This window comes from Cimex lectularius, unplaced genomic scaffold, assembly GCF_000648675.2.
Source record: "Cimex lectularius strain Harlan isolate CLEC.00 unplaced genomic scaffold, Clec_2.1 scaffold87, whole genome shotgun sequence".
Classification (NCBI taxonomy): domain Eukaryota; kingdom Metazoa; phylum Arthropoda; class Insecta; order Hemiptera; family Cimicidae; genus Cimex; species Cimex lectularius.
The window spans coordinates 109,392-132,812 of NW_019392768.1; the positions used below are offsets into that span (position 1 = coordinate 109,392).

Consider the following 23,421-nt stretch of genomic DNA (forward strand, 5'->3'; position numbering starts at 1 on the left):
TAATTTGGTGGTTTAATGTGTTTTGTTAAATATAGGATTAATTAGAAATCAATAAATTATCCTTAATTGTTTGGGAATTCTGATGTAAATACATTACATTTTAATTTTTATTGCGCTGATTAAATAAAAAAGTTAAAATTTTATACTCAATATATATATTTGACATAGATAATTTAATACTGAAAACAAAATTTTCATAGTGCAAGTATCTTTTAAATTCATAATAAAAATATAATTATAAATTTTCAGTAAATTGAGATAATAATAAATATAAAATAAATTATAAAAAATACTGATTTTTGTTTGTTTGTTTGTTAAAGCCAATTCCTTAATATAAGATCACATTGAAATTCTCATGGTAACTTTGTAAAAGCTTTAAGTATACAACAAGCCATTTTATGACAAACATGCAAACAAAAGCAGCAAAAATATATTGTTTTTCTTTCTCTTAGCCTTTCTAAACATTAAATTTTTAAAATAATTGCTAAAAGAAGACCCTGATCCACTTCTCGGTCAATTCAGATCCAATTAAGGCAAAACTTTTTTTTAAAAAGTAGCAGCTTGAAGTTTTATTTTTGTGTGAACCAGTCAAGTGGGTTGGCTTCGATCTGTGCCTTCGAAAGGCTTTTTCCATTATGAAGTAATTCAGCGAATTCTGCTGCTAGCGGATCAGTTCCCACAGTGGTGACACCTATGACGTTGTCGCCCTTGCAATAGTAAACCACAAACTTAAGCCCTTCGACATCGCCCTTGACAATTGCTGCGTCATGCTTATACGTGCTACCTAAAATATATTCATCAATATTATTTATTTTCTTAAATAACCATTCATGATGGTCAGCACTCATCATTCCCCAGGAGTTCATCCTGAAAGAGTTAACAGTAATTTTCATTTGACAAAATATAATTTCTCACCAGCGACTCTGAAACTTGTGCCAAAAAGCATGGTCCAGAAGAACGGTATGGTCTTAAGTGGTGTTGCGTTTGACATCATATTAAGAGCAGCGATTCTTCCATGGTAATGCGCCAAACCCCAATGACCTATGCTCAGAGACTCATCTTTTAAAGCGTAAACAGGAGCTTCAGCAATATCTCCTCCAGCAAAGATGTTCGGACAGTTTGTTTCAAGAAACTTAAACAAATAAAATCTTGAGTGACAATTCGATATTAAAGATTGAAAATTAAATCACCTTATTTACTGGCACGGTTCCGTTTGAATTCAATCTAACTTTGGATCCTTTTAAGAAATTGGTGGCAGGAGAGGCGCCAAGGCCGAGAATGACAACATCGGCTGGAAGCTCGGTACCATCGGATAAAACGACTTTTTCAACTTTTTCCTCTCCCAAAAATGACGTGATCGTAATGATCATTTTCATTTGGACTCCTTTTTCTTTGAACAATTTGGCCACTCTTTCGCCCATGGCGTTGCCGAGACTTTCGGCAAACGGCACTGAGCTTCGGCCGACTACTGTCACACTTTTGACTTTACCCAAACAATATGCAGCCGCTTCCATTCCTATTTTCTCAATTAAAATAAATAAATAATAATAATAATAATAAAAATCTGCCAAAAAAAAGTAATAAAAAAAGCACACCAATAAAGGACGATCCGTATATAACAACATTTGCTTCTGGGTTTAAATGCTTTTGAATTTCATTTGCGTCATTCAATGTTCTCAATGTAAATATGTTCTTTAAGTTAATTCCTGGGATAGAAATCCTTCTGGGTCTGCAAATAATTTTTTATACATTTTGTATAAATTTTAATGTTTTTTTTTAATAAAAAGAAAAGAAAAAAGTCTTATGTCTGTGAGAATTAATAAGCTATATAATAATTGTTGATCCTTACATTCCTCCAGTAGCAATGAATAAAGAAGTGTAATTAATTTCTTCACCATTGCATAAAGTAAGTTTTTTAGAATCTGTACACACTTTTGTTACTTCAGTATCAGTTTTCACTTCTATATTATTTGTCTAAAATTGTACAAAATCACTTGAATAATGCAATATGTGTTATATTGTACATTATTATTTACCTCGTAGAAATTTTCAGGGCGTAGTTGAATTTTATCAATTGTCATATCTAGTTGTTTGCTCAACTTGATCCTGTCATATGGTAGGTATTTATCTGAAGTCACCATGACAAGCTTTCCGCTGAAACCTTCTTGCCTCAATGTTTCGGCACAGACTAGACCAGCCGGTCCTCCTCCGATTATAACGAAGATGTTATTATTTTTACAATCAATGGTCATCATCGATTTCTGCCGTTTGTTGGCACTGAGTTCGCTCAGTTTTGCCCTAACCTTGACCCCGCCTTCAGGCGTGACTTGTACATTGTAGCAAGGAATGCTGTCCAAACCTGGAAAATCTTCTATGTCTCCAGTTTGAATGTTGAAACAGGCACCGTGCCATGGGCATCTTATCCTGTTGTCTCCAAGAGCACCTTTGACAAGAGGTGCACCGTAATGAGTGCATTTTGTGCCGAGGGCGCTGAAGCGCCCATTTTTCTTGACCACTAACACTTTCCCGTCATCTCCCAGGTCGCAGACTTTCATTCTAGATAATAAGGTAAAATTAATTTTGAGTATTACAAATAAATCTTGTTATGTAAGTTGTTTATATAATATACCCATTTTCAGGGATGTCTTCAGCCTGGCAGACAACACCTTCAATATAATTATTACCTCCATTGTGATCTGTAAATTATTTTTAAATTATGTTATTATTATCTAAAAATAATTTTGCAAAGGAAATGCAAGTATGATGAAAGACAGGTGATTATTCACGAACATCATCAAATTCATAATTATCATTATTTCAGACTTAAAATATACTTTATATATGTATGAAACTTATGTAAAAGTAATGGCCCTTTTAAAAAAAGCAATTTATTACAAAATATTTTTCGGATCTATAATAAGTAAATATAAATATTTGAAAGAAACAGACTTTTATTTTAAATGGTGTTGTGAAGGGGGGTGAGTGGCCGAAGTAATTGGTCATTATGATTATTCCTTTTCTTCAGTTACAGTTGGTAAAGTTTCAGATTTACCACTGGTCCTTCTGCTATGCCTTTTTCCATCCTTAATCGAACCTTTAGAATTTTTATAGTCTGATGATGCAAATTGTTTAAAGTTATTAGAATTTACTGGAGTCAGAGATTTGCCACACGGATCATCTTCCAAATTTATCCCAGCGCCTTTTTGGCTAGTTTTCCCTTTATGGCCCTCGCTTATTAAATCTCCAGATGGCATTGCACTGTTTTCTGGTTTTTTACCCTGCTTCGCTTCGACCGTACGATTTGTCCTGTTGGCAACCACATGAGAAGCATGACGTCTATGAATGGAACTTGCAGATGAAGAGATATTAAGTTTAGGTGAGGACACATTTGTAACATCTCCTCCTGGATTTTGAAAGTCTGAATGTGGAAAGGCAGATTGTTTATTGTTCATCATGCTAGAATTTGAACATACAGATCCTTCTCGGGCATTATTAAAACTTTCATTTTTCATGCTTCCTCTATGCAGATTTTTGTTGGAATGTTTTTTGTTAGGAGAGCCGTCCTTTGCATGTTTTGATTTAGAACTAGTTAAAGATCCTTTTCCATGTTCTTTACCAGTTCCACGTCCAGGGTCTGATCCAGTTCTTGATCTGTGGCCATGGTTATTAAATCCATGTTCATTATCACGACCTGTTTCTGATTTGAGCTTTTCTTGTTCATCATGGGATGATTTACTCCCCTTTTTGGTTCCATTTCCCTTCCCTTGGCTATCTTTGGATACCTTTTTCTTATTGGATTGCCCAGTTCCATGATCAAGCAGCCCATTTCCTCCACCTTGTTCATTATGCATCGCACCACTGTGTCCCATCCCTGATCCATGCAATCCAGATTCTTCGCCTTGTCCTACTCCTGAAGGGCGACCTGTACCATGTAAATTGGATTTTGCTTGACCACTGGCAATAGAACCTTCATTTCCTTGCTGTCTCATTGGAGATAAGTTACCTCCAGATTTTCCTTGCCCCTTTCCTGAAGGATGGCCTGAAACATGCAAACCTGGTCCATTATCGATGGAACATTCATTTGCCCCATGTCCCATTTGCTGCTGTAAGTTTCCACCAAATTGTGCAGGTCCCTGTCCAATTTCTGAGGCATGGCCTGTCCCGTACAACCCGGATCCTCCTCCTTGTCCCATTCCAGAAGGATGCCCTGTCCCATCAAATCCGGATCCTGCGCCTTGTCCCATTCCTGAAGGGTGGCCTGCCCCATGAAGTCCAGATCCTCCATCTTGTCCCATTCTGGAAGGGTGTCCTGTCCCATCAAGTCCAGATCCTCCACCATGTCCGATTCCGGAAGGGTGGCCTGCCCCATGAAGTCCAGATCCTCCATCTTGTCCCATTCTGGAAGGGTGTCCTGTCCCATCAAGTCCAGATCCTCCACCATGTCCGATTCCGGAAGGGTGTCCTGTTCCATCATATCCAAATCCTCCATCTTGTCCTTTTCCAGAAGGGTGTCCTCTTCCATCAAGTCCGGATCCTCCACCTTGTCCCATTCCTGAGGGGTAGCCTGACCCAACAAGACCGGATCCTCCGCCTTGTACTACTCCTGAAGGGTGCCCTGTTCCATCATATCCAAATCCTCCATCTTGTCCCATTCCAGAAGGGTGCCCTGTTCCATCAAGTCCGGATCTTCCACCATGTCCGATTCCGGAAGGGTGTCCTGTTCCGTCATATCCAAATCCTCCATCTTGTCCCATTCCGGAAGGGTGTCCTCTTCCATCAAGTCCAGATCCTCCACCATATCCGATTCCGGAAGGGTGTCCTGTTCCGTCATATCCAAATCCTCCATCTTGTCCCATTCCAGAAGGGTGTCCTCTTCCATCAAGTCCAGATCCTCCACCATGTCCGATTCCGGAAGGGTGTCCTGTTCCATCATATCCAAATCCTCCATCTTGTCCTTTTCCAGAAGGGTGTCCTCTTCCATCAAGTCCGGATCCTCCACCTTGTCCCATTCCTGAGGGGTAGCCTGACCCAACAAGACCGGATCCTCCGCCTTGTACTACTCCTGAAGGGTGCCCTGTCCCGTCAAATCCAAATCCTCCATCATGTCCTATTCCGGAAGGGTGTCCTGTCCCATGAAGTCCAGATATTCCTCCTTGTCCCATTTGAGACATATTTCCTCCAGCTTGACCAGGACCTCCATATCCAAATTGCATGCCGTCTCTACCCAGTTGCCCGCCGGTCGCTCCAGATGGATTATCTTCCACTCCCCAACGTTGTACTCCCGGAACGCTACGTACTTGTCCAAACTCATCAACATAAATTTCGTTCCCATCAGTACTCGCCGTGCCATGGAATGTTAATCTCGTATTGATATCATTCTTTGAAACTGACCATGGCCCTTTGTTCATATGAGCTACCTTCATCCTTATACTTGGATTCGAGATGACAGATGCCCCTCTGACAAAATGAGATTCAGAAGGGTGTTGGTTCTGTTTATCCATTGTCCTTGTTCCATTGTAACTTACGCACTGCGTCATTTTCGCCATCCCATCTCCAGTCGAAATGCACGGAGGCACGATGTAAGAATCGATCACGATAGGAATGAAAGAACATGACCGTATTATGAATGATATAAGCAAATACAAGAAATACAATGATAAACAAAGCTCGAATAAGTAAATTATTCTTGTCAAACAAACCATGGCTTGGCTCAATGACTCAAAACACCCCGGCCACTCATGTTTAGTCTGCTCTCTCTAAAATTTTATTTTACAAAGACAGAAACATCTGTTGAAAGGTTACTACAATAAAATATTATTTATAAAAACTTGAAAAAATTTCTCACCCAATTTCCTAGTGACTATAATGGCACGAGAATACCCGAGATCCCAAAACGACCTTAGCCACTTTATCATAGTATTTATTTTAATCGAAATAGTGTAAACTATAAAAAATTCACACTCATACCTTTGCAATTGCTGAGACCCATTTCTAAATCGATATTTGTCCTTAGTTTTCCTCCCTCTATCAATTGGAAGTATAGAAAATAGAATCCTATCAAGGAAGTGTCGGAAATGTCACTGTTTCCTCAGGAAACAATATTTAATATTGGCGGAACGAAATCGCTAAGGAATTCTCCCCAGTCCAACCTTGTTCGCCCCCACCCGTTCTTAGAAACTAAGGACAGAGGAAACGTTCAGACTGGAGTTTCCCTTCACTTTTTTTTTTCTTTTCCTCCAGTTAAATCTTCTATCCCGTCCTTGAAAAGAAAACATGTGCCACTTGTAAAATTTCAAATCCAAACAAATCGTAAAATTTATCAAGTGGGATATTTACTAAAAATAAATTTGACTAACGTCGCCCCTAATCTCCTTTAATATACACGATAGTGACATTAGGGCGATAAAGGGGAAACGTATAGAAAATTGAAAGTGTAACAGTTCCACATCGCTGTGCAAAGTCCCTGACACTATTCCTATAATTGTTTTCCTTTAAAATGCTCCAATTATATTAGAATATTAGGAGGTTCGGTATCTGTGGAGAAAACATTCACAAGGCTGGACACTAATGAACTTTACAAGCTCATTACCAAATCAAAACTAATTCTAATAAAGAATTATAGTTTAGAAACAAAACGGTGATGGTGTGTCCGTACGGACATAGAATTGAGAATCATTGAATGGTAGAATGAGTGCACCAAAAGTTACTTAACTTCAATAATAAAGTAACAATAAAAAAGTGTTCTGACAAATTTTGCAACAGAATAAAAGTAATCCTAATAAAGATACTATAGTTTACAAAACAAAACTATACCAATATACCTTATTAATCACAGGCATAGAATTGAGAATATTCAAATGGTAGAAGGAGTGTACCAAAAGTTACCTGAATTCTGTAATAAAATAGCAATAAAGTGTTATTTTAAATTTTACAACAGAATAAAAGTAAACCAAATAAACATACTATAGTTTGCAAAACAAAACTAATGGAAAATATCTTACTGATCATAGAGAATTATCAACCAACTTTGAACGGTAAAATGAATGTACCAAAAGTTAATACAATAACAATAAATAAGTGTTCTTACAAATTTTATAACAGAATAAAAGTAATCCTAATAAAGATACTATAGTTTACAAAACAAAACTATGCCAATATACCTTTTTTAGCGGTTAAAACGCCCTTAAAAATTAATAATAATATCTTATTAATCACTGGCATAGAATTGAGAATATTTAAATGATAGAAGGAGTGTACCAAAAGTTACCTAAAGTCTGTAATAAAATAACAACAAAAAAGTGTCCTAACAAATTTACAACAGACTAAAAGTAAACCTAATGAACGTACTATAGTTTGGAAAACAAAACTAATGGAAAATGTCTTACTGATCATAGAGAATGAATCGAGAATTGTCAACCAACGTTGAATGCTAAAATAAGTGTACCAAAAGTTAATACAATAACAATAAATGAAAGCGTACTTACATATTTTACAATGGAATAAACTTATCCTAATAAAGATACTATAGTTTAAAAAACAAAACTGTACCGGTATATCTTCTTAACCATAGGGAATTGAGAATCTTTGAATGGTAGAATGAGAATACCAAAAGTTATATAAATTTTGTAATAAAATAATAAAAAAGTGTTCTTTTAAATTTCACAACAGAATAAAAGTAATCTGAATAAAGATACTATAGATTGCAAAACAAAATGGATGGAAATTGTCTTATTGATCATTGACAATGAATTAAGAATTGTCAGCCAACCTTGAATGGTAAAATGAGTATCCCAAAAGTTACATAAATTTTGTAATAAAATAATTAAAAAGTGTTCTAACAAATTTACAACAGAATAAAAGTAAACCAAATAAACACTGTATATTGCAAAACAAAACTAGTGGAAAATGTCTTGTTGAACATAGACATAGAATTGAGAACTGTCAACCAACTTTGAATGGTAGAATGAGTGTACCAAAAGTTACCTAAATTCTATAACAAAATAACAACAAAAAAGTGTTCTAACAAATTTACAACAGAATAAAAGTAAACCTAATGAACGTACTATAGTTTGCAAAACAAAACCAATGGAAAATGTCTTACTGATCATAGACATTGAATTGAGAATTGTCAACAAACTTTGAATGGTAAAATGAGTCTTCCAAAAGTTAATACAATAACAATAAATAAAAGTGTTTTTACAAATTTTACAATGGAATGAAACTTATCCTAATAAAGATACTATAGTTTAAAAAACAAAACTGTACCGGTATATCTTCTTAACCATAGGGAATTGAGAATCTTTGAATGGTAGAATGAGAATACCAAAAGTTATATAAATTTTGTAATAAAATAATAAAAAAGTGTTCTTTTAAATTTCACAACAGAATAAAAGTAATCTGAATAAAGATACTATAGATTGCAAAACAAAATGGATGGAAACTGTCTTATTGATCATTGACAATGAATTAAGAATTGTCAACCAACCTTGAACGGTAGAATGAATATACCAAAAGTTACATAAATTTTGTAATAAAATAATAAAAAAGTGTTCTAACAAATTTACAGCAGAATAAAAGTAAATCTAATGAACGTACTATAGTTTGCAAAACAAAACTAGTGGAAAATGTCTTACTGATCATAGACATTGAATTGAGAATTGTCAACCAACTTTGAATGGTAAAATGAGTATAGCAAAAGTTAATATAATAACAATAAATAAAAATGTTCTTACAAATTTTACAACAGAATAAAAGTAAATCTAATAAAGATATTATAGTTTGCAAAACAAAACTAATGTTAATGATTGTTTGAAGATAGTGAGATGCGGTCTGGTGTGAGGTGGTTTTAGAAAAACATTTTCTTTATCGTGCCAACAACGTTTATAAATCCCAGGCCCTGAAGATCTAAAATTTCTAGCATTGTATCAATTCATTTTTTTTTCACATCCCACATGTATTTGTAAAATTCAAACAATGTTCATAAATCCCAGGCCCTGAAATGATCTCAATAAAGATCAAAACATTTGCACGATAAAGAAAATGTTTTTCTGGACCCTACATCACACCAGACCGTATCTCACGATCTTCAAATAATCATTAACTAACAGTCACTAAACACCATACTAATGGAAATGTCTTATTGAACATGGACCTAGAACTGAGAATTGTCTAACTTTGAATGGTAGAATGAGTACAAATTATACAATAGAATAAAAGTAAACATAATAAAGATACCAGTTTTCAAAATGAAATTATTGGACCATATGTTATCAATCATATACATATTAATCTATCATTTTACAATTTTTACTTACAAAAATATAATTGTCTTCTCCCTTTCACTTAATGTAAATTATGTTTATTGTGGGTTGAAACGGGTAAGAAAATGTAAATTCTCTAATATAACAACAATAAAAAAGTTTCCTTCAACAAGTTGACTGAAAAATGAGAAGTCATAAATAAATTGCCAAAACTTGTACAAGGTTTACCACATTTAATATTAAACAAATTAATGCATATTCTTTGTCAAAATGTAAATAAAACTAATAAAGCAATAGCACAATACGAGGGAAGGAGTCATAATAGTCACAGAATTGAAAATTATAAATAAAAATGTTTGATTGTAATAATAATAAATGCTTTAACTATGATACACGGAAAAAATCAAATATAAACTTCTGACAGACGATAATCATGGACAATTGGACGGTCTAAGGTACAATATATATTTTTTTATGCAAATGTTGATCGCAGTCTTTAAAGTTACTTTTTATGCAAAGTATGGTTGAGTAGAAAAATTACTGTGACGATCAGGGCTTGAACCCATGTCTGGATCAGCACCCTGCCACTTGAGCTACTGTGACTTCTGTCCTTGAGACCAACTGAACATCTCAACCTACAACTTTTACACCAATATTGTTTTTAATATCACACAACACTAAGTAGAATATAATTTTTTTCTGAAATAGCACTCAAGAAAACATATGTAATATATTTATCAGTTGGATTTTATAGTGAGAATGGTTCAAGTAACTTCATATGTGCATATGGCATAGCACCAGATTTTGGGGTTGTGGAAGACATGCTGATACCTGTACAATGTAGATAACATTAATTAAAAAAACAAGGAATGGGACATCACAGGGAAATGACTAATCATAAATCAAGAAATAATACTAAAGCGAATCCTTCCAATTTTGCTGCTGGCAATTTAAGACAAACATAATTTCCTTGTTCGATTTATCTTCTCGTAAGCTGAAATTTTTCAAGACGAAATTTAAAAATGGAGAAAGCCTTATATTTTGCAAATGGAATTATCTACATAACAGAACTTGCAGTGGCTATCTACTTGTTTGTTGCGCTGGTATTGTTCATTTTTAAATGGTGTCAATTTGTGCCAGTACGTTCATCAGCGAAGATTGATTCAGTGGAGAAACTGGAGACAAAAGTGGCTGTACAAGGATCATCGCTGAATAAATCTGAAAAGATTCTTTTAACTGAGGAGAAACATGAAAAACAAGTGAGCCCAGCAAGTAAAGTAAAATTCTCGTATGACCCAGCCCAAGAAATAGCTCAAGATAAGAAGAGTGATAGTATCCAAAGTGACAAAGTACGAGCACAATCTCAACCACAGACACAGACACAAGCCCCCCGGTCTAGCAAATCTTCAAACAAAGAAGAGAAAACACGTAACAGCAAATCTCCGAACAAGCCACCACAAGAAAATGACAAAATGTCAAGAATGAGTAAAACATCCAACAAAATACCACATGAAGAACATGAAACTGAGAAAACGCAAAGAACAAGCAGAATGTCACAGAAACTATCACTTGAAGAACGTGAAATTGAAAAAATGCAAAGAATAAGCAAAACTTCTAACAAATTACTCGAAGAGAATGGAAATGCCGAAGTCAATCAAGATAACGTTTCATCCAATAGTAAATCTAAAAGTCCAGAAAACAAAGAAAAACCATAAACAAAAAAAAAAAAAATATTGGGAGGTAAAAGGCAAATGGAGAAAATGAAGCAAATTGTTCTACATTTTGTTACTTCTTAAAAACACCAGAAAATTAAACATCAAAAACACCATACTTGAAATGTTTTTCATAAATAGTCGAATTAAGCACAAGTCTTCTAACTAAGTAAAAAATATGTTACCTTAAAAACCATAAATCTTGAAAATGCAATGCGTCTTAATAAAATTAACATACTCAGAATATAAAGGATGCTTAATTCTTTAAAACTGGATAGGTATAAAACATATAATTAGCTGGTTAGATAAAAATTTATTGATAAAAATTATCGGTATCCATAAGAGTTGACAACAGCAGTGTAAGGAGCTGTAGCTTTCGATACTTTCTTTCCTGCAGCTTTAGTCAATTCCTGAAACAAGACAAAAAACATTTTGTATAACAGTCTGATGGATTTTGTATGATTGGGTTGAAAATTAGATTAAAAATAATCAGAATTTTGTGTACAATTAATCATGAAAATTCAGATAATGTAGGTAAGATAAATTCAATCATCATATAATAAACATAAATTGTTAAGTTGTATGGAAACACTACTGACCTTAAGACCCTTCCTCCTACGGATGTCAAAAACTGCTCTCACTTTCCTCTTGGTCTCAAGAGCTCTAACGACATCCTTGTACTTCCAGCCAACTTCATGTGATAGGCGACCGAGATGGCAGTAAGCTCTGCCAGGTTTAAGACAGAGTACCCTCATGGCACTTGGGACGACCATCCTTTTCCTCTTGTCATAAGGAGAAGGACAGCCTTCGTACAGCTTGATCCTCCTCAAAGCTGCCTTCCCACGTTCAATCTTGTGCGGGACCATGCCTAATGAAAAATAATACAGTCCTTGGAATTTAGGACATTTTATTTAATATTTACCTCTAATTGTCCTGTACAAAATTTTGCTAGGTGCACGGAAGTGGAATGGGCCTCTTGCAGGATTGATGTTACATCTTTTTCTCAAGAAGGACAGGTACTTCAGTTTACTCCTAGAATGTTGGAATTATAAAATAATTAAAAAATTGATTACATGAAGCATACATTTAAAACAAGACAATTTTTTACTTTCAGATTTATAATCTACATCAATTACATATCAGCTAATGTAGGTAAGGTGATATTAATCATCATTAGTAATTTTTATCATTTAGCATTTTTTTTTCATTTTAACATGTCAATCAATACAAATCAGGCAAAGTAAAATATTAAAATAATACAGAATTCTTTTTCTATGTCAAAGGATGCAGATCATGCAAAATAATTTGAGTTAATTTGCTTTTATAAATGAAGAATTTTTGGTACCCAAACTCAGATAATATAAAATTGAACATCAGGTCATTATTTTACTTTTTTGTTTGTTAGTACTAACGAGAACAACCAGAATATTTGTTTGGATAGATTTTCGTGTTTTTATTGGTTCATAACAATAGGATCGCCCAAATTGGGTAATGTAAAATTGAATGTCATATTGTTATTTCACTTTTTTTGTTGGTTGGTAACAATCGCACAAATTGATCAATCACTTTCATTAAGAAAGATATAGATGACTCAGAATATAAAGGATGTTTAATTCTTTAAAACTGGATAGGTATAAAACATATAATTAGCTGGTTAGATAAAAATTATCGGTATCCATAAGAGTTGACAACAGCAGTGTAAGGAGCTGTACCTGTTGTCAAGCGGCTGTTGTCGTTCATTAGTAGTATCGTTTTAATGGCTATCGCTGATGCAAACTATGAATTTATCATGTGAATGTAGGTGCGCAAATGGCCATATTTCAGGTGATTTCTTTCATTCACCACTAACTTATAACGACCTAACCCCCCCCCAAATGAACACTTTTAAAACCTTACCGAAGAAAATGCTTGAACTGTAATCCAAAAATATATATAATTACAGTGTCATGAGCTAGAAGTGTGGAAAATGCCTTCAACATTATGGTGTCTGGATTTCGGATTTTCCATACAATAAACTTGAGTTTATTGAATATCAATCTGGCTGTGTACTACAGAAATATTTGAGAAGAAAGGCAAGGAATTCCACTGAACAGTTGATACAAAAGATTTTCATCCGCAAGCTGATGTTTGCTGGCGAGTGAAGAAATAATGAGACAGCTAATTTTGGTTTACAAAATACTCGACAAAGAAACAACATGAATGCTAAAGAAAATAGCACAAATATGAACAATATTGGTTCATTGAATTGGCAAGGCTACATGATATAAAGAGTGTTTTTTATGATATAAAATAAACAGTAAAACTGTGTGTGATCATTTATAGGTTATCTCTGGTACTCGAAAGTACCACAAAGAACCTAATGGTTATTTTACGCAGCCAACAGTTGTGATGATCGTTCTGAAGAAAGGAATCTGCACTATGGAAGAGAGGGGATGAACATCGCAAACACATTGGAAAAAGAGTAGATAAGCCGGAATCCGGAAAGAAGTGTGCTGGCAGAAAGAGGACTGTTTTGTGCCATAGTGAAAAATCATCACACAGTTCCAATATTTCCTACTGGTGGTAACAGTGTATGGAAAAATGCTAGGTTCTATCCTCTAATTAGATCGCGAGAAAATTGCTGAAATGTGTCTTTATGATACAAACGTGTACCTGTGGCGCCCACAGAGATTTCTTATTCCTCTCCTGTCCAGCTTGCCACTCTCTCAAACATTAGAGTTTTCCCAAGGTTTAAAAACATTTTTTTTATATAAGTATTATTTTAAAATGTCTAATGATCGTATTTACTCATTTCAATTCCAACATCATATTGTTACTACTATGTTATTTATGTACGATTCCAGGGCTTCTGTTCTCTGATGCACATCAGTATTTTGACACATGCGAATTTTTCCTCCGGCTTTACAGAGTAAGCAATTATCAACGTTTCTATTTATTTTTCTTAATGATCTTTTTTTATTAATAGTTTCACAAGTTTTGTCATTTGTAGTAAATTTTGTTTATGAATAAATTCTTAACATTCACTTATATCTCATCTTTCAAAATTTTTATTAACATTATAATTTTATAACAAAAACAATAATGGTCGTAAATTTTAGATGAGAGGAAAGATGAATTTTCAATACAACTAAAGGAACCAGGAGGGGTTGTGGAAGGTGTATCAACTTAAAAACGAACATCAGAGAGCAAAGAGTGTTTCTTTCCCTTTAACAGGCCCTAAATAATGTGTCATCAATTATTTTGATAATTTAGTGATAATAAATAACAATGTGAAGTATAATAACTATATTGTACAGTTTTATAAATATGTTTAAGAATTAAGTGTGAATTGGGGGGGGGGAATTATATACATATAATATATAAATAAATATCTTTAAACTTCTTTTGATAAAAAAAATTGCTAGAAAAAAATAAAATAAAAAATAAAAAAAATAATAATAAAAAATTAAAATTGTGTCATAAGAATTGAATATTTTTATATGATAGTTGATACTAATCCCATAAAACATCTCAAATTATAGTAATAACAGACACTTGCAAGAAAAAAAGGGATATGATTGCTGGTAATGACACTTACCACAAATATTTTTTTCTCGATGGGCACTGGTACATATTGGTACCAACCACAAAAATTGGACCTAATTTTTTTTTGTTTTTAATATTTTTACCATTTATAGGATAGATGACAGATTATTATTATTTTTTTTAAGGAAAAAACGTACAGGCTGTTATTCCATATAAAGGGTCAATAAACCACACAAGCTGAATAAATGAGATCTAATGTCTCTCCCCCCTAAGACACCCAGCTTTGACTGGTACTCTAGATGCCAGATACTTGGCACCTAGTAGCTCACCCCAACATCCCATTCACAAACTTTTCTTTTACGCCAAAAGTCCGGCATTTTATATGCTGAGCGCTCGTGAGTGGAGGGCTAAAACAGGCAACCATTCTAACACGACTCAGCAAGGTTAACACAAAGATCTTGAATACCCCTACTAAATTCAAATTCCACGTTGTTTTAACTTTTATGCTGAGGGTACCGATGGGAACAACTTGGATTGTGTCGACTTGTTCCACTTTTTGTGACTCGATTCGCCACTCTTCATCAACAATGTAAAACGCTTGTTGGTTCGACTAGAATAAACTCTTTAAATTTGACCTACAATAAATTACACCCATGGGGTGAAATTACCTGAAGAAATTTCCAGAAATGTTGATTTGTTCTGCCCTCACGACGACGACCCTATTTCCATTAAGGGCTGCTTTTGCGATGACGGAAGCCAACCTTCCAAGAAGGTGGCCTTTCCCATCGATTAATATGGGCTAGAAAATAAAGATGAAAAATATAAATTGGAAATAAAACAATACATACACATACATACACCCCAGTTTACTATAGGTTAAACCTCTTAGAACTTTTAAACAATACACTTAAATAAAGTATCAACAATAAGAAAAAAAATAAACGTTAAAAATATTTTTAAAAACGTATACACTTTTTTAAGAAATAAATCTGAGGAAATAAAGGTTAGATCTGAAGAATGTGCGCTCTTCAAACCACGTGTAAACATGTACCCACGCTTTTGCACTTTTGAAGACCGTGCAATGAAATTAATTTGAACTAAAACGTCTACAAAACGACGAATTTGTTAATTTTAAAACTTTAATGCTTATAAACTATTAATTAATTATTAAGTATATAATAAAATATGAACCTTGTCGCTAAACCCAGTCATGGCTCTTGCCGGACGATGTGGAAGGACTGCACGGTAAGAACCTCACGGGCGAATTGATCTCCCAATTGACTACAATCAACTTTAAACTTTCTTTTATTTAATTATATTCAGAGGCATTTACATTGATTTATTATATTTGTAAATATTTCTTTTGTTTAATTCAATGATAATTTTATCAAAGTGGATTATTATATTTATAACATCACTATACAAAGTGTTGCAATTATTATGGGATTTATTTTCTTATTTAATTCAGTAAAGAAAAATACTTTGTTTTATTATATCATCTGTCATAAATGTTAAAATTATTAATGCGAAAAAAATGTTTATTTTGTACAAATCAAATACTAAACAATTCGTTTTACTCCGCCAAAACACAAATTTTCAAAAAAACAACAATAACATAAAACGTTCATTTACAGCACAATAATTAACCTTTAACCTAATTAAACTAAAAATAAATAAGAAAAACTTTGTAATCTTTACTTTTTTAAATAATGTATATTGATAAGAAAGTTTGTTCCACAAAATTAAGAACAAGACATTTGTACCAAGTGGCTCAATGACTAACCATCATAACAGTTTTTTTAAAAAAATATTTCTTTTAAAGGTACAATAGGGCTTTAAAACCCCTTATATTTTAGAAATAAATTTTGCTTTGTAAATATAATAGCAATAATAGTATTCAATAAAATATTAAAAACAATAATTGGCATAGGTGCTCTCATGTATCAAGAGAAGTCTCATAAGTGGCCCTCGGAGGATATGAGTCGTAGAAGGTTGACCCTTCTTCATACTTGAGCTCGGCAACGAGTATCTGTGTTCCTTTTTTTTTGGAGGAAACAGATTTGTTTTGCATTGTTTAATACTGATAGTTTTGTATACCTAGCGGGTGTTGAGGGGTTCATCCTCACCCACTTAAGGATAGGCCGTAGGAGGTTGACACTTTTGGGCCAAGGCCTGCGTAGGTGTCCGGCATGCAGAGAAAGGTTGCTCCATGTGTCCCACCTAATTGAAGGAAGCAATTACTTGGCTCCATAAAGAGAGCGTGTAGGAATGCCTCCCGATATCAGAATCATAGTTGAGCTCGGCAACTAGTATCTGTGTTCCCTTTTTTTTGGAGGAAAGATTTGTTTTGCACTGTTTAATACTGATAGTTTTGTATACCTAGTGGGTGTTGAGAGTGCATGTATTTATTGACATGAATGTTCAGTGTAAGAAAACTGATGGTGGAATATTGATACCCCATTAACTCTCAATTATGTTAGTTATATAATAGGTATACAAAGGGTGATAGAAGCATATCAAGAACTCCATCACCCTAATTGAGTAAATGGATAGAAATAGGAAATAGAATGCCACCCTATATGAGAATTGTGCTTGAGCACGGCTATAAATATCTGGATCACCTGGTCCAAATTCTTGGAAGAAACATTGTGTATATTAGTGTTAGTTTTGTGTCCCTTGTGTGTTGAGAGTGAATGTATTTATTAGCTGAAAGGTGTGAGAGGGCTGATGACAGTGTCGTGTACTCTTACAAAAATTTATGAAATATATGTTTATTAATGGAAGTAATTGCATTGGTCAATAAACTATTAATCCTTTTTGTTTATTCTGTTTTAATAATAAAACCAAGCATGAAACCATTATGGGTCATAATTTCCCTTGAATAGGGCCAAGCAAGGCTGTTCATGTGAGAGATACCAATTTACATATTTAACACAATAAAAAATTATTGCAGACATCGCAGTTCCAACCTTTGGACTTAACCACGCAATCCAACCCCCTGAGCCTAAAAATGCAATAAAAAATGATTCTTTAAGTAGCAACATTTGCTTGCGTATATATGCACACGAGGAAAAAAAATCCCATAACATATAAATTATTGTAGCAGATACGTGGGAAAGCAGCATTTACAGAATGTAGTCAAGGACACTATGGAAATAATGGCCAAATGTCTGATTTTGTACTTTAGTTGTCTCAGATCACCGTGATTTGTTCACGCAGATCAGTATGTTCAAACTACAGGTTCTTCACAATTTCTGACTGTATTTCTCTTTTTTATAGTACAGGATAAAAATTAGACACTTTATAGAACAAATTTATTAAGTAAATAAACTATATTAACAATATGTATTGTATACAGAACGTAATCATATTGAACCGGCTTTGAAGTCCCAGTCTTCAGTCACCTTCAGGTGTGACAATTGTTCTTCGAGTGTACGATGCTTTCCATTTTCAAACTTTTCATTAGCAAGAACCACGAATTTCGTATGGTACGGCGGGTCACCCCGCAACGCCTTCAGGGCTTTCATGTGGTTGAAAGACTGCTCCTGGACAAAAATAAAATTAATTTTTTATACGTCTGACAGAGAAACAACACAAACGTACTTTTGTAAGGTAAGGATGTCTTAGGTAAAACATATTTTGTTCCTCGATTTGAAATTCTCTTTTAAGCAGTTTCACTGCTTTCGGAGTAACCCGTTTTACAAGACGGTATTTCCTGAAACAAACAACAGTTAAACTAGTCTTGTGAATTTTTTCTTGATCCAATTTATCATTTATAGTTTCAAAAGTATGAAATTAACAATTTCAAGCCAACAAAAACAATCTGAAATGATTTAATTCAATGCATAAATATCATTATTTTCAAAGTTCAATAAACGGTTAATTTTAATAAGCAAATCTTACCCTCGAAATAAATGCCCGTTGGGCAGTTTGAACAAAAACAACGGTACAGTTATCCTCATTATTTAATGAAAAACAAACCAAAATAATTTCAAAAAGTCTCTAAATCAATAGAGACGTAACTTCTAGAGAATGGATTGATGAAGGTTACAGGATTGTTACCATTTTAGAGATCTTTAATCTGTATCTGTATATCTGTGTATCAATAGAGTCAAATATTAATTTTATAAAAGGTAAGTGGCACAATATGCAAGGAAGTTATCAATAATTGATTTAATAAATAATGTGAACTGTTTGATGAATTAAGTTTCACTATTTCCTTTTTCAAGTATTTTTTTTTTAATTTCAGAACTAATTTCTTTAATAAAAAGCCCTACAAAGTGAATTAAAAATAGTTACAACTAGGGATGAGGTGGCTAAAGCCGGAACGTCTCAACCTTCGGACTTAACCACTACGGTCTACTCATCTGACACTAAAAATGTAATAAAAACATGATTAAAGGAAAGTGGCCGCGTCGATGGGCTGGATTAGTAGAGAGCTCTCACGTATAAAAAGCAAGATTGATAAGGTGGCCCTCGGAGGATCTGACTCGTCGTCAAGGGGTCATCCTCATCTTTTATGCCATGCTAACCGAACACTTTTAACCGTGTGTGTGTCCAGCATGTAGCAAAAGGTTGCTCGATGTGTCCCGCTTAATTGAAGGGTGCCATGAGCATATGAATCAGGGTGTTTTATTGTTTATAGTACTGATAATTTTGTGTCAAGCGTGTGTTGAGAGGGCATGTATTTATTGGTGCGAGAGGGCTGGTGGCAGAAGATTGAGTACCCCATCGACCCTCAATTAACTTGGTAATACAAAAAGTGTAAAGGGTCCTAGAGGAATATCGAATACTCCACCACCCTCACCAAGTACCTAAATAGGAAAAAAATGTATTTAAGTGTTAGTGAGAATGTGAATGGAAGGGCTGACTCCAGACTTCCAACTCCCTGGGTGGGGATTCTCGAGGCCTGCCGATAATTTATTGTTAATTTCAAAACTGGAATTGCCATTGACTGCGAGAATAAGAATTTTGGCTGGGTTCGAGTCCTGCTCATGAAACTAATTTTTCATCTCAACTACACTTTACATTCAAAAATTATAAATCAATTTAAATCATTACTTTGGTGAAATAGGACCAACTAAAGAAAAATAAAATGGATTAAAATAATAATAATGTGGTAAGTTTGGGGGCTGACAAAGAGCTGAGGTAATTTGTTTTTCATGTTTTTACTTCTTTTTTGATCTTTCATGTCTATTTTTCAACCTGCAGCAATTTGAGCATTTCGATCTGTTACTGACTCTTTGCTTTTGTATGAAAACTAAGTTGATAGCCTGAAAAGCAAGCCTCTCCTTTGTACCTGGTAGTCAACTATAGAACAGGCATGCAATAGATACATCACCACCCTATACAAAACATAGATGTCTGGTCACATTCACTCCCCCAGCGTACTCAATCTTCCTGGGTTGAACCCACTTCTTTCTCACTAATAACTTACTTTTACTCTCCAGACATAACCAACTCACCCCAGAGTACCCGATATTCCTTGGGGCAGGGGTTAAATAACATCTTCCTTTCACACTAATAAATTACATTCATTACAGTAAATTAACATAAACATAACACTGACACAACACAAACCCATACAAACACTATATACATTTAAAATTCCCTGTTGGCCTTTTAAAAATCCAGTGCCGGAACAGCAATCTGTGCCCAAGATATGCATAGGTCTGATGATATATCAAAATATCAAGCCTTCTAAAATTGAAAATGTGCTCGATTGTCATTTTATTCTTGCATGTACGCAGTTGCTTTCCAGCTAGAAGGTGCCCATGAGTTATTCTTTTTGGCCTATGTGTAATCTTGTCAGTATGGCCTTTTACCTTGTTGAACTGTTCTCCATGGACCAAGGACTGACGTCTTTTTTTACCTGCCACAGTTTGGCAGGGTTATTTCTTTTTATGAGCCTAGTGGTTTCCCCATTCTTCTTTTACTGAACTTGATATTAATAGTTTTAAATCTGCTGGGCATACTGGTTAGGAAGTGGGGGCTTTCAGCAGTTTCTTTGGCCGCCCTGTCTGCTTCTTCGTTTCTGGCTATCCCTATGTGACCCAGGAACCCATGCCGACACGACCTTCTTCCCAACTGCGTCAATCCTTTTTTACTATTCTTTTAAATTATTTATTAGAGAGCCGAAAGAGGTTTTTTCCTGAGCTGAGTTGGTACATAATAAAAAAGAGTTGTGGATATGGTATATAGTCCTGCTATGAAACTGCTATAATATAACTATATAAATCAATAATAAGTAAAAACAGTTACTTTGTTCTCAAAATGCTCAAAAAATAGTAGATAGTTTTTGCAATACCTTCAGTAAAACATTTTACCAAGTTTGACAATATTTTGTTTTAATTTAGATGTTTAAATTATTTAGATTTTTGTTTTGACAGATGTCTAAAGGGAGAAAATCAGTTTTGTTCATATGCTTGGGGAACATCTGCAGGTCGCCGTTGGCCGAGGCTGTTTTCTTACACCTGATCAAAGAAAGAGGGCTCGAGGACGAATGGGATGTCGACAGCGCAGCCTTGGGCCCCTGGCACGTTGGCAACGGGCCGGATTCGCGCACGATGAAGGTTCTCAAGGAGAACAATATCCCGTACTCGCATAGCGCCCGACAGATTGAAAAGGCAGATTTTAACAAGTACGACTACATATTTGGAATGGATCATGATAACATGTCAGAACTAAACAGGCTAGCACCAAAAAATTCAACGGCTAAACTGGAACTTCTTGGTTCCTATGATCCAAACGGGGAGCTGATTATTAAAGATCCATACTATAAAAGCGGAGACAGTGGTTTTTACAAATGTTATGATCAATGTTTAAGGTCTTGTACTGCCTTTTTGGATAAAAATTAAAATTTTTGTTATAAATTTTAAGTTTTAATCATATCCTTGCCCTTAATAACACATGTTAATTACTTATCGTTCCACCTAATGTTATATAAATGAAATCTGATTTCTAATTTTCTAACTTATTACTGTACAGTTATGAATAATCATTATATTATTTATAACTTATCTTAATTAATTTAACAATAAACCTATTTTAGCGGCATAAAAGCTGCAGGAACATTTTGCAATTATAGAAAAACTTGCATTAACACCAAAATAAAAGTACATAGTTGTTAATCTTATTAATGTATAATAAAAATATTAATTTATTCTTTCTTACTTATTACATTAATTTGTGTGGTGCTTTACAAGGAGAAAAAATTAGCCCACTTTTGTTTTCTCTGTTATTTTAATGTACAATACTTCATAAACCATACTACAAAGTGGCAAATTTACAACATACATAGATGTATTTGTTAATAATGATTTGTTTGTAGTATTTGAAGACTCAAGTTGTTAGGAATTCTCATAAACTTATCTAGTATTGAGCTAAGCTGTGTCTGATTGTTTAGCATGCTTTGAAAAGATGCCAAAGTTAATAAATTATTAAGAACAAAGTTTGTTATTCTCAACCAGATCAACCAGGCTTAAAGAAAGCTGCAGGAACATTTTATAATTTAAAAAAATTCTCTTCTTTCCTGGGCGACTCTTCAACTAATATCTAACAAAAATGGAATCCCACATGACCTGAAAGACAAACGATAATTAATTTAAATAATTTAATATAGTATTGTGCAAGCACAAAAAGTGTATTGTGTGTCTGTGTGTGCCAGACTATTTTCAGATTCTTTCTGGAGTAAGGCAGGGATGTCTGATAAGTCCAATTCTGTTAAATATGTAAATTTAAGATATCTCCCACATAAACGTCCTCTTAATGGCAGACCCATAGTGGTTGCATGTCTACAAGCTAGGTAAGTACTAAAAAAAAATTTACTGGGCTTTTTATGAATTTAGTTTTTCACCAGAATAAACAAAAAGGATTAATAATTAAAAAAATAATTTATTGACCAATGCAATTACTTACATTAATAAATAATCATACAAAACACATTTTAGAATGTAAGAAACTTGTTTCTTTCATAAATTTTCATAAGAGTTTAAGGCTCATGAAATTTACATTTTTTTAATAATAATAAAAAAAAGCAAACAAATGTCATATGCAACTGAATTATCTTAAAAAACATCTCACTTATATATATCACTGTCTTTAAAAGTATTTATATTATTTATATAATTTTTGTTAAGTTTTATTGTTGTCAGCTACTTAAAGATTTTTAATCAAAAAGTTTTAAAATATTACAAAATTAATTCAGATCTAAAAATAAAATAAAATAATTCACACATTTTGAAATGTAATTTTTTTAAAATCAGTAATAATAAATTTTTTCTTTTACATATGTAGTTAACCGTCGTCAAATATCAACACTTTTCTAAAATAGGCTAGTCAAGGTGTTAAAATTTTGGCACAACTCTATTTAAATGCTCCATAATTATACGATAAAAATCTGTTTAATTTTATTCTTAAAATAAGCACGATAGGCTAGATTTAGGTGGTTTTTTATTGAGCTTTTTGCCTCCATTAAATAGATGCAAAGACTTGATTTTAAAAATCAAGCAATTTTTAACATTAGTTCAACTTCATTATATAATGTATATGCATATTCAATAAACTACAAAATCATTACAGACTTCATTCTAAACCCAAGAAAGAAATTAAATTTTTTTTTTAGATAAATATAATTTTTTAATCACTAACAATGATCCCAAATTTTTTTTGAATATAACAAAATTTTGAAAGTTAACATTCAATTAATAATGTAAATTGCTACTATTTACTTGTGGAATGAAATCATTTATTAAATATTTTTCCAGTTTGCCAATTTTGATTAATCTCTTTCTAAACTAATTCCGAACAAATTTAAACATTTTTAAGGCAAGACGATATATTCAGAAATAATAAAGAAATTCTACTGCTTTAAAAATTCGTTATATGTAAATATATACCATATAAACTTTTTTAAAAATATTATT

General features: G+C 33.5%; 4 protein-coding genes across 7 annotated transcripts; 1 reads left to right on the forward strand and 3 right to left on the reverse strand.

The window, feature by feature from the left end:
- Positions 1 to 256: 256 nt before the first annotated feature.
- LOC106667807 (apoptosis-inducing factor 3) lies at positions 257 to 9,945 on the reverse strand. 3 transcript variants are annotated; one of them, XM_014395990.2, is made up of 8 exons: positions 5,846 to 5,948; positions 2,630 to 2,696; positions 2,037 to 2,556; positions 1,850 to 1,974; positions 1,596 to 1,729; positions 1,191 to 1,516; positions 916 to 1,132; positions 257 to 784 (listed from the first exon to the last, which is right to left on the reverse strand). In XM_014395990.2, the coding sequence occupies exons 1-8, from the start codon at positions 5,913 to 5,915 to the stop codon at positions 570 to 572; spliced, it is 1,674 nt and encodes a 557-aa protein (XP_014251476.1). In that variant the 5' UTR covers positions 5,916 to 5,948; the 3' UTR covers positions 257 to 569. The 3 variants fall into 3 exon arrangements, with proteins under 3 accessions (XP_014251476.1, XP_014251477.1, XP_014251478.1); XM_014395991.2 differs by lacking the exon at positions 5,846 to 5,948 and adding an exon at positions 9,802 to 9,945 and having other exon boundaries at positions 258 to 784; XM_014395992.2 differs by lacking the exon at positions 5,846 to 5,948 and adding an exon at positions 5,968 to 6,320 and having other exon boundaries at positions 258 to 784.
- Positions 9,946 to 11,265: 1,320 nt separating this feature from the next.
- Positions 11,266 to 15,800, reverse strand: LOC106667808 (60S ribosomal protein L13a). The gene is made up of 5 exons (XM_014395993.1): positions 15,689 to 15,800; positions 15,166 to 15,296; positions 11,895 to 12,004; positions 11,572 to 11,840; positions 11,266 to 11,382 (listed from the first exon to the last, which is right to left on the reverse strand). The coding sequence occupies exons 1-5, from the start codon at positions 15,707 to 15,709 to the stop codon at positions 11,299 to 11,301; spliced, it is 615 nt and encodes a 204-aa protein (XP_014251479.1). The 5' UTR covers positions 15,710 to 15,800; the 3' UTR covers positions 11,266 to 11,298.
- Positions 15,801 to 17,794: 1,994 nt separating this feature from the next.
- Positions 17,795 to 18,535, reverse strand: LOC106667856 (ribosomal protein 63, mitochondrial). Its single transcript, XM_014396080.2, has 3 exons — positions 18,401 to 18,535; positions 18,101 to 18,212; positions 17,795 to 18,042 (listed from the first exon to the last, which is right to left on the reverse strand). The coding sequence occupies exons 1-3, from the start codon at positions 18,457 to 18,459 to the stop codon at positions 17,863 to 17,865; spliced, it is 351 nt and encodes a 116-aa protein (XP_014251566.1). The 5' UTR covers positions 18,460 to 18,535; the 3' UTR covers positions 17,795 to 17,862.
- A 4-nt stretch (positions 18,536 to 18,539) lies between these two features.
- LOC106667855 (low molecular weight phosphotyrosine protein phosphatase-like) lies at positions 18,540 to 21,947 on the forward strand. Of its 2 annotated transcripts, XM_014396078.2 has the most exons (3): positions 18,540 to 18,630; positions 18,747 to 18,878; positions 20,887 to 21,947. In XM_014396078.2, exon 3 carries the CDS (start codon positions 20,887 to 20,889, stop codon positions 21,352 to 21,354), a length of 468 nt encoding a protein of 155 aa, XP_014251564.1. In that variant the 5' UTR covers positions 18,540 to 18,630; positions 18,747 to 18,878; the 3' UTR covers positions 21,355 to 21,947. The 2 variants fall into 2 exon arrangements, with proteins under 2 accessions (XP_014251564.1, XP_014251565.1); XM_014396079.2 differs by lacking the exon at positions 18,747 to 18,878 and having other exon boundaries at positions 18,543 to 18,630.
- The last annotated feature ends 1,474 nt before the right edge of the window (positions 21,948 to 23,421 follow it).

What these genes read in the sequence shown, in the direction of transcription:
- LOC106667808 (XM_014395993.1), bottom strand. Translation starts at nt 15,709, where the DNA reads ATGACTGGGTTTAGCGACAAG. An exon ending in TGACTGGGTTTAGCGACAAG is followed by an intron (nt 15,297 to 15,688) that starts GTTCATATTTTA and finishes TTTATTTTCTAG; the next exon opens with CCCATATTAATCGATGGGAA. An exon ending in GTAGGAGGAAGGGTCTTAAG is followed by an intron (nt 11,383 to 11,571) that starts GTCAGTAGTGTT and finishes GTCTTGTTTCAG; the next exon opens with GAATTGACTAAAGCTGCAGG.
- LOC106667856 (XM_014396080.2), bottom strand. Translation starts at nt 18,459, where the DNA reads ATGAGGATAACTGTACCGTTGTTTTTGTTCAAACTGCCCAACGGGCAT. An exon ending in AACGGGCATTTATTTCGAGG is followed by an intron (nt 18,213 to 18,400) that starts GTAAGATTTGCT and finishes TGTTTGTTTCAG; the next exon opens with GAAATACCGTCTTGTAAAAC. An exon ending in GACATCCTTACCTTACAAAA is followed by an intron (nt 18,043 to 18,100) that starts GTACGTTTGTGT and finishes ATTTTTGTCCAG; the next exon opens with GAGCAGTCTTTCAACCACAT.
- LOC106667807 (XM_014395990.2), bottom strand. Translation starts at nt 5,915, where the DNA reads ATGATAAAGTGGCTAAGGTCGTTTTGGGATCTCGGGTATTCTCGTGCC. An exon ending in GCCCTGAAAATTTCTACGAG is followed by an intron (nt 1,975 to 2,036) that starts GTAAATAATAAT and finishes GTACAATTTTAG; the next exon opens with ACAAATAATATAGAAGTGAA. An exon ending in GAACCGTGCCAGTAAATAAG is followed by an intron (nt 1,133 to 1,190) that starts GTGATTTAATTT and finishes TATTTGTTTAAG; the next exon opens with TTTCTTGAAACAAACTGTCC.
- LOC106667855 (XM_014396078.2), top strand. Translation starts at nt 20,887, where the DNA reads ATGTCTAAAGGGAGAAAATCAGTTTTGTTCATATGCTTGGGGAACATC.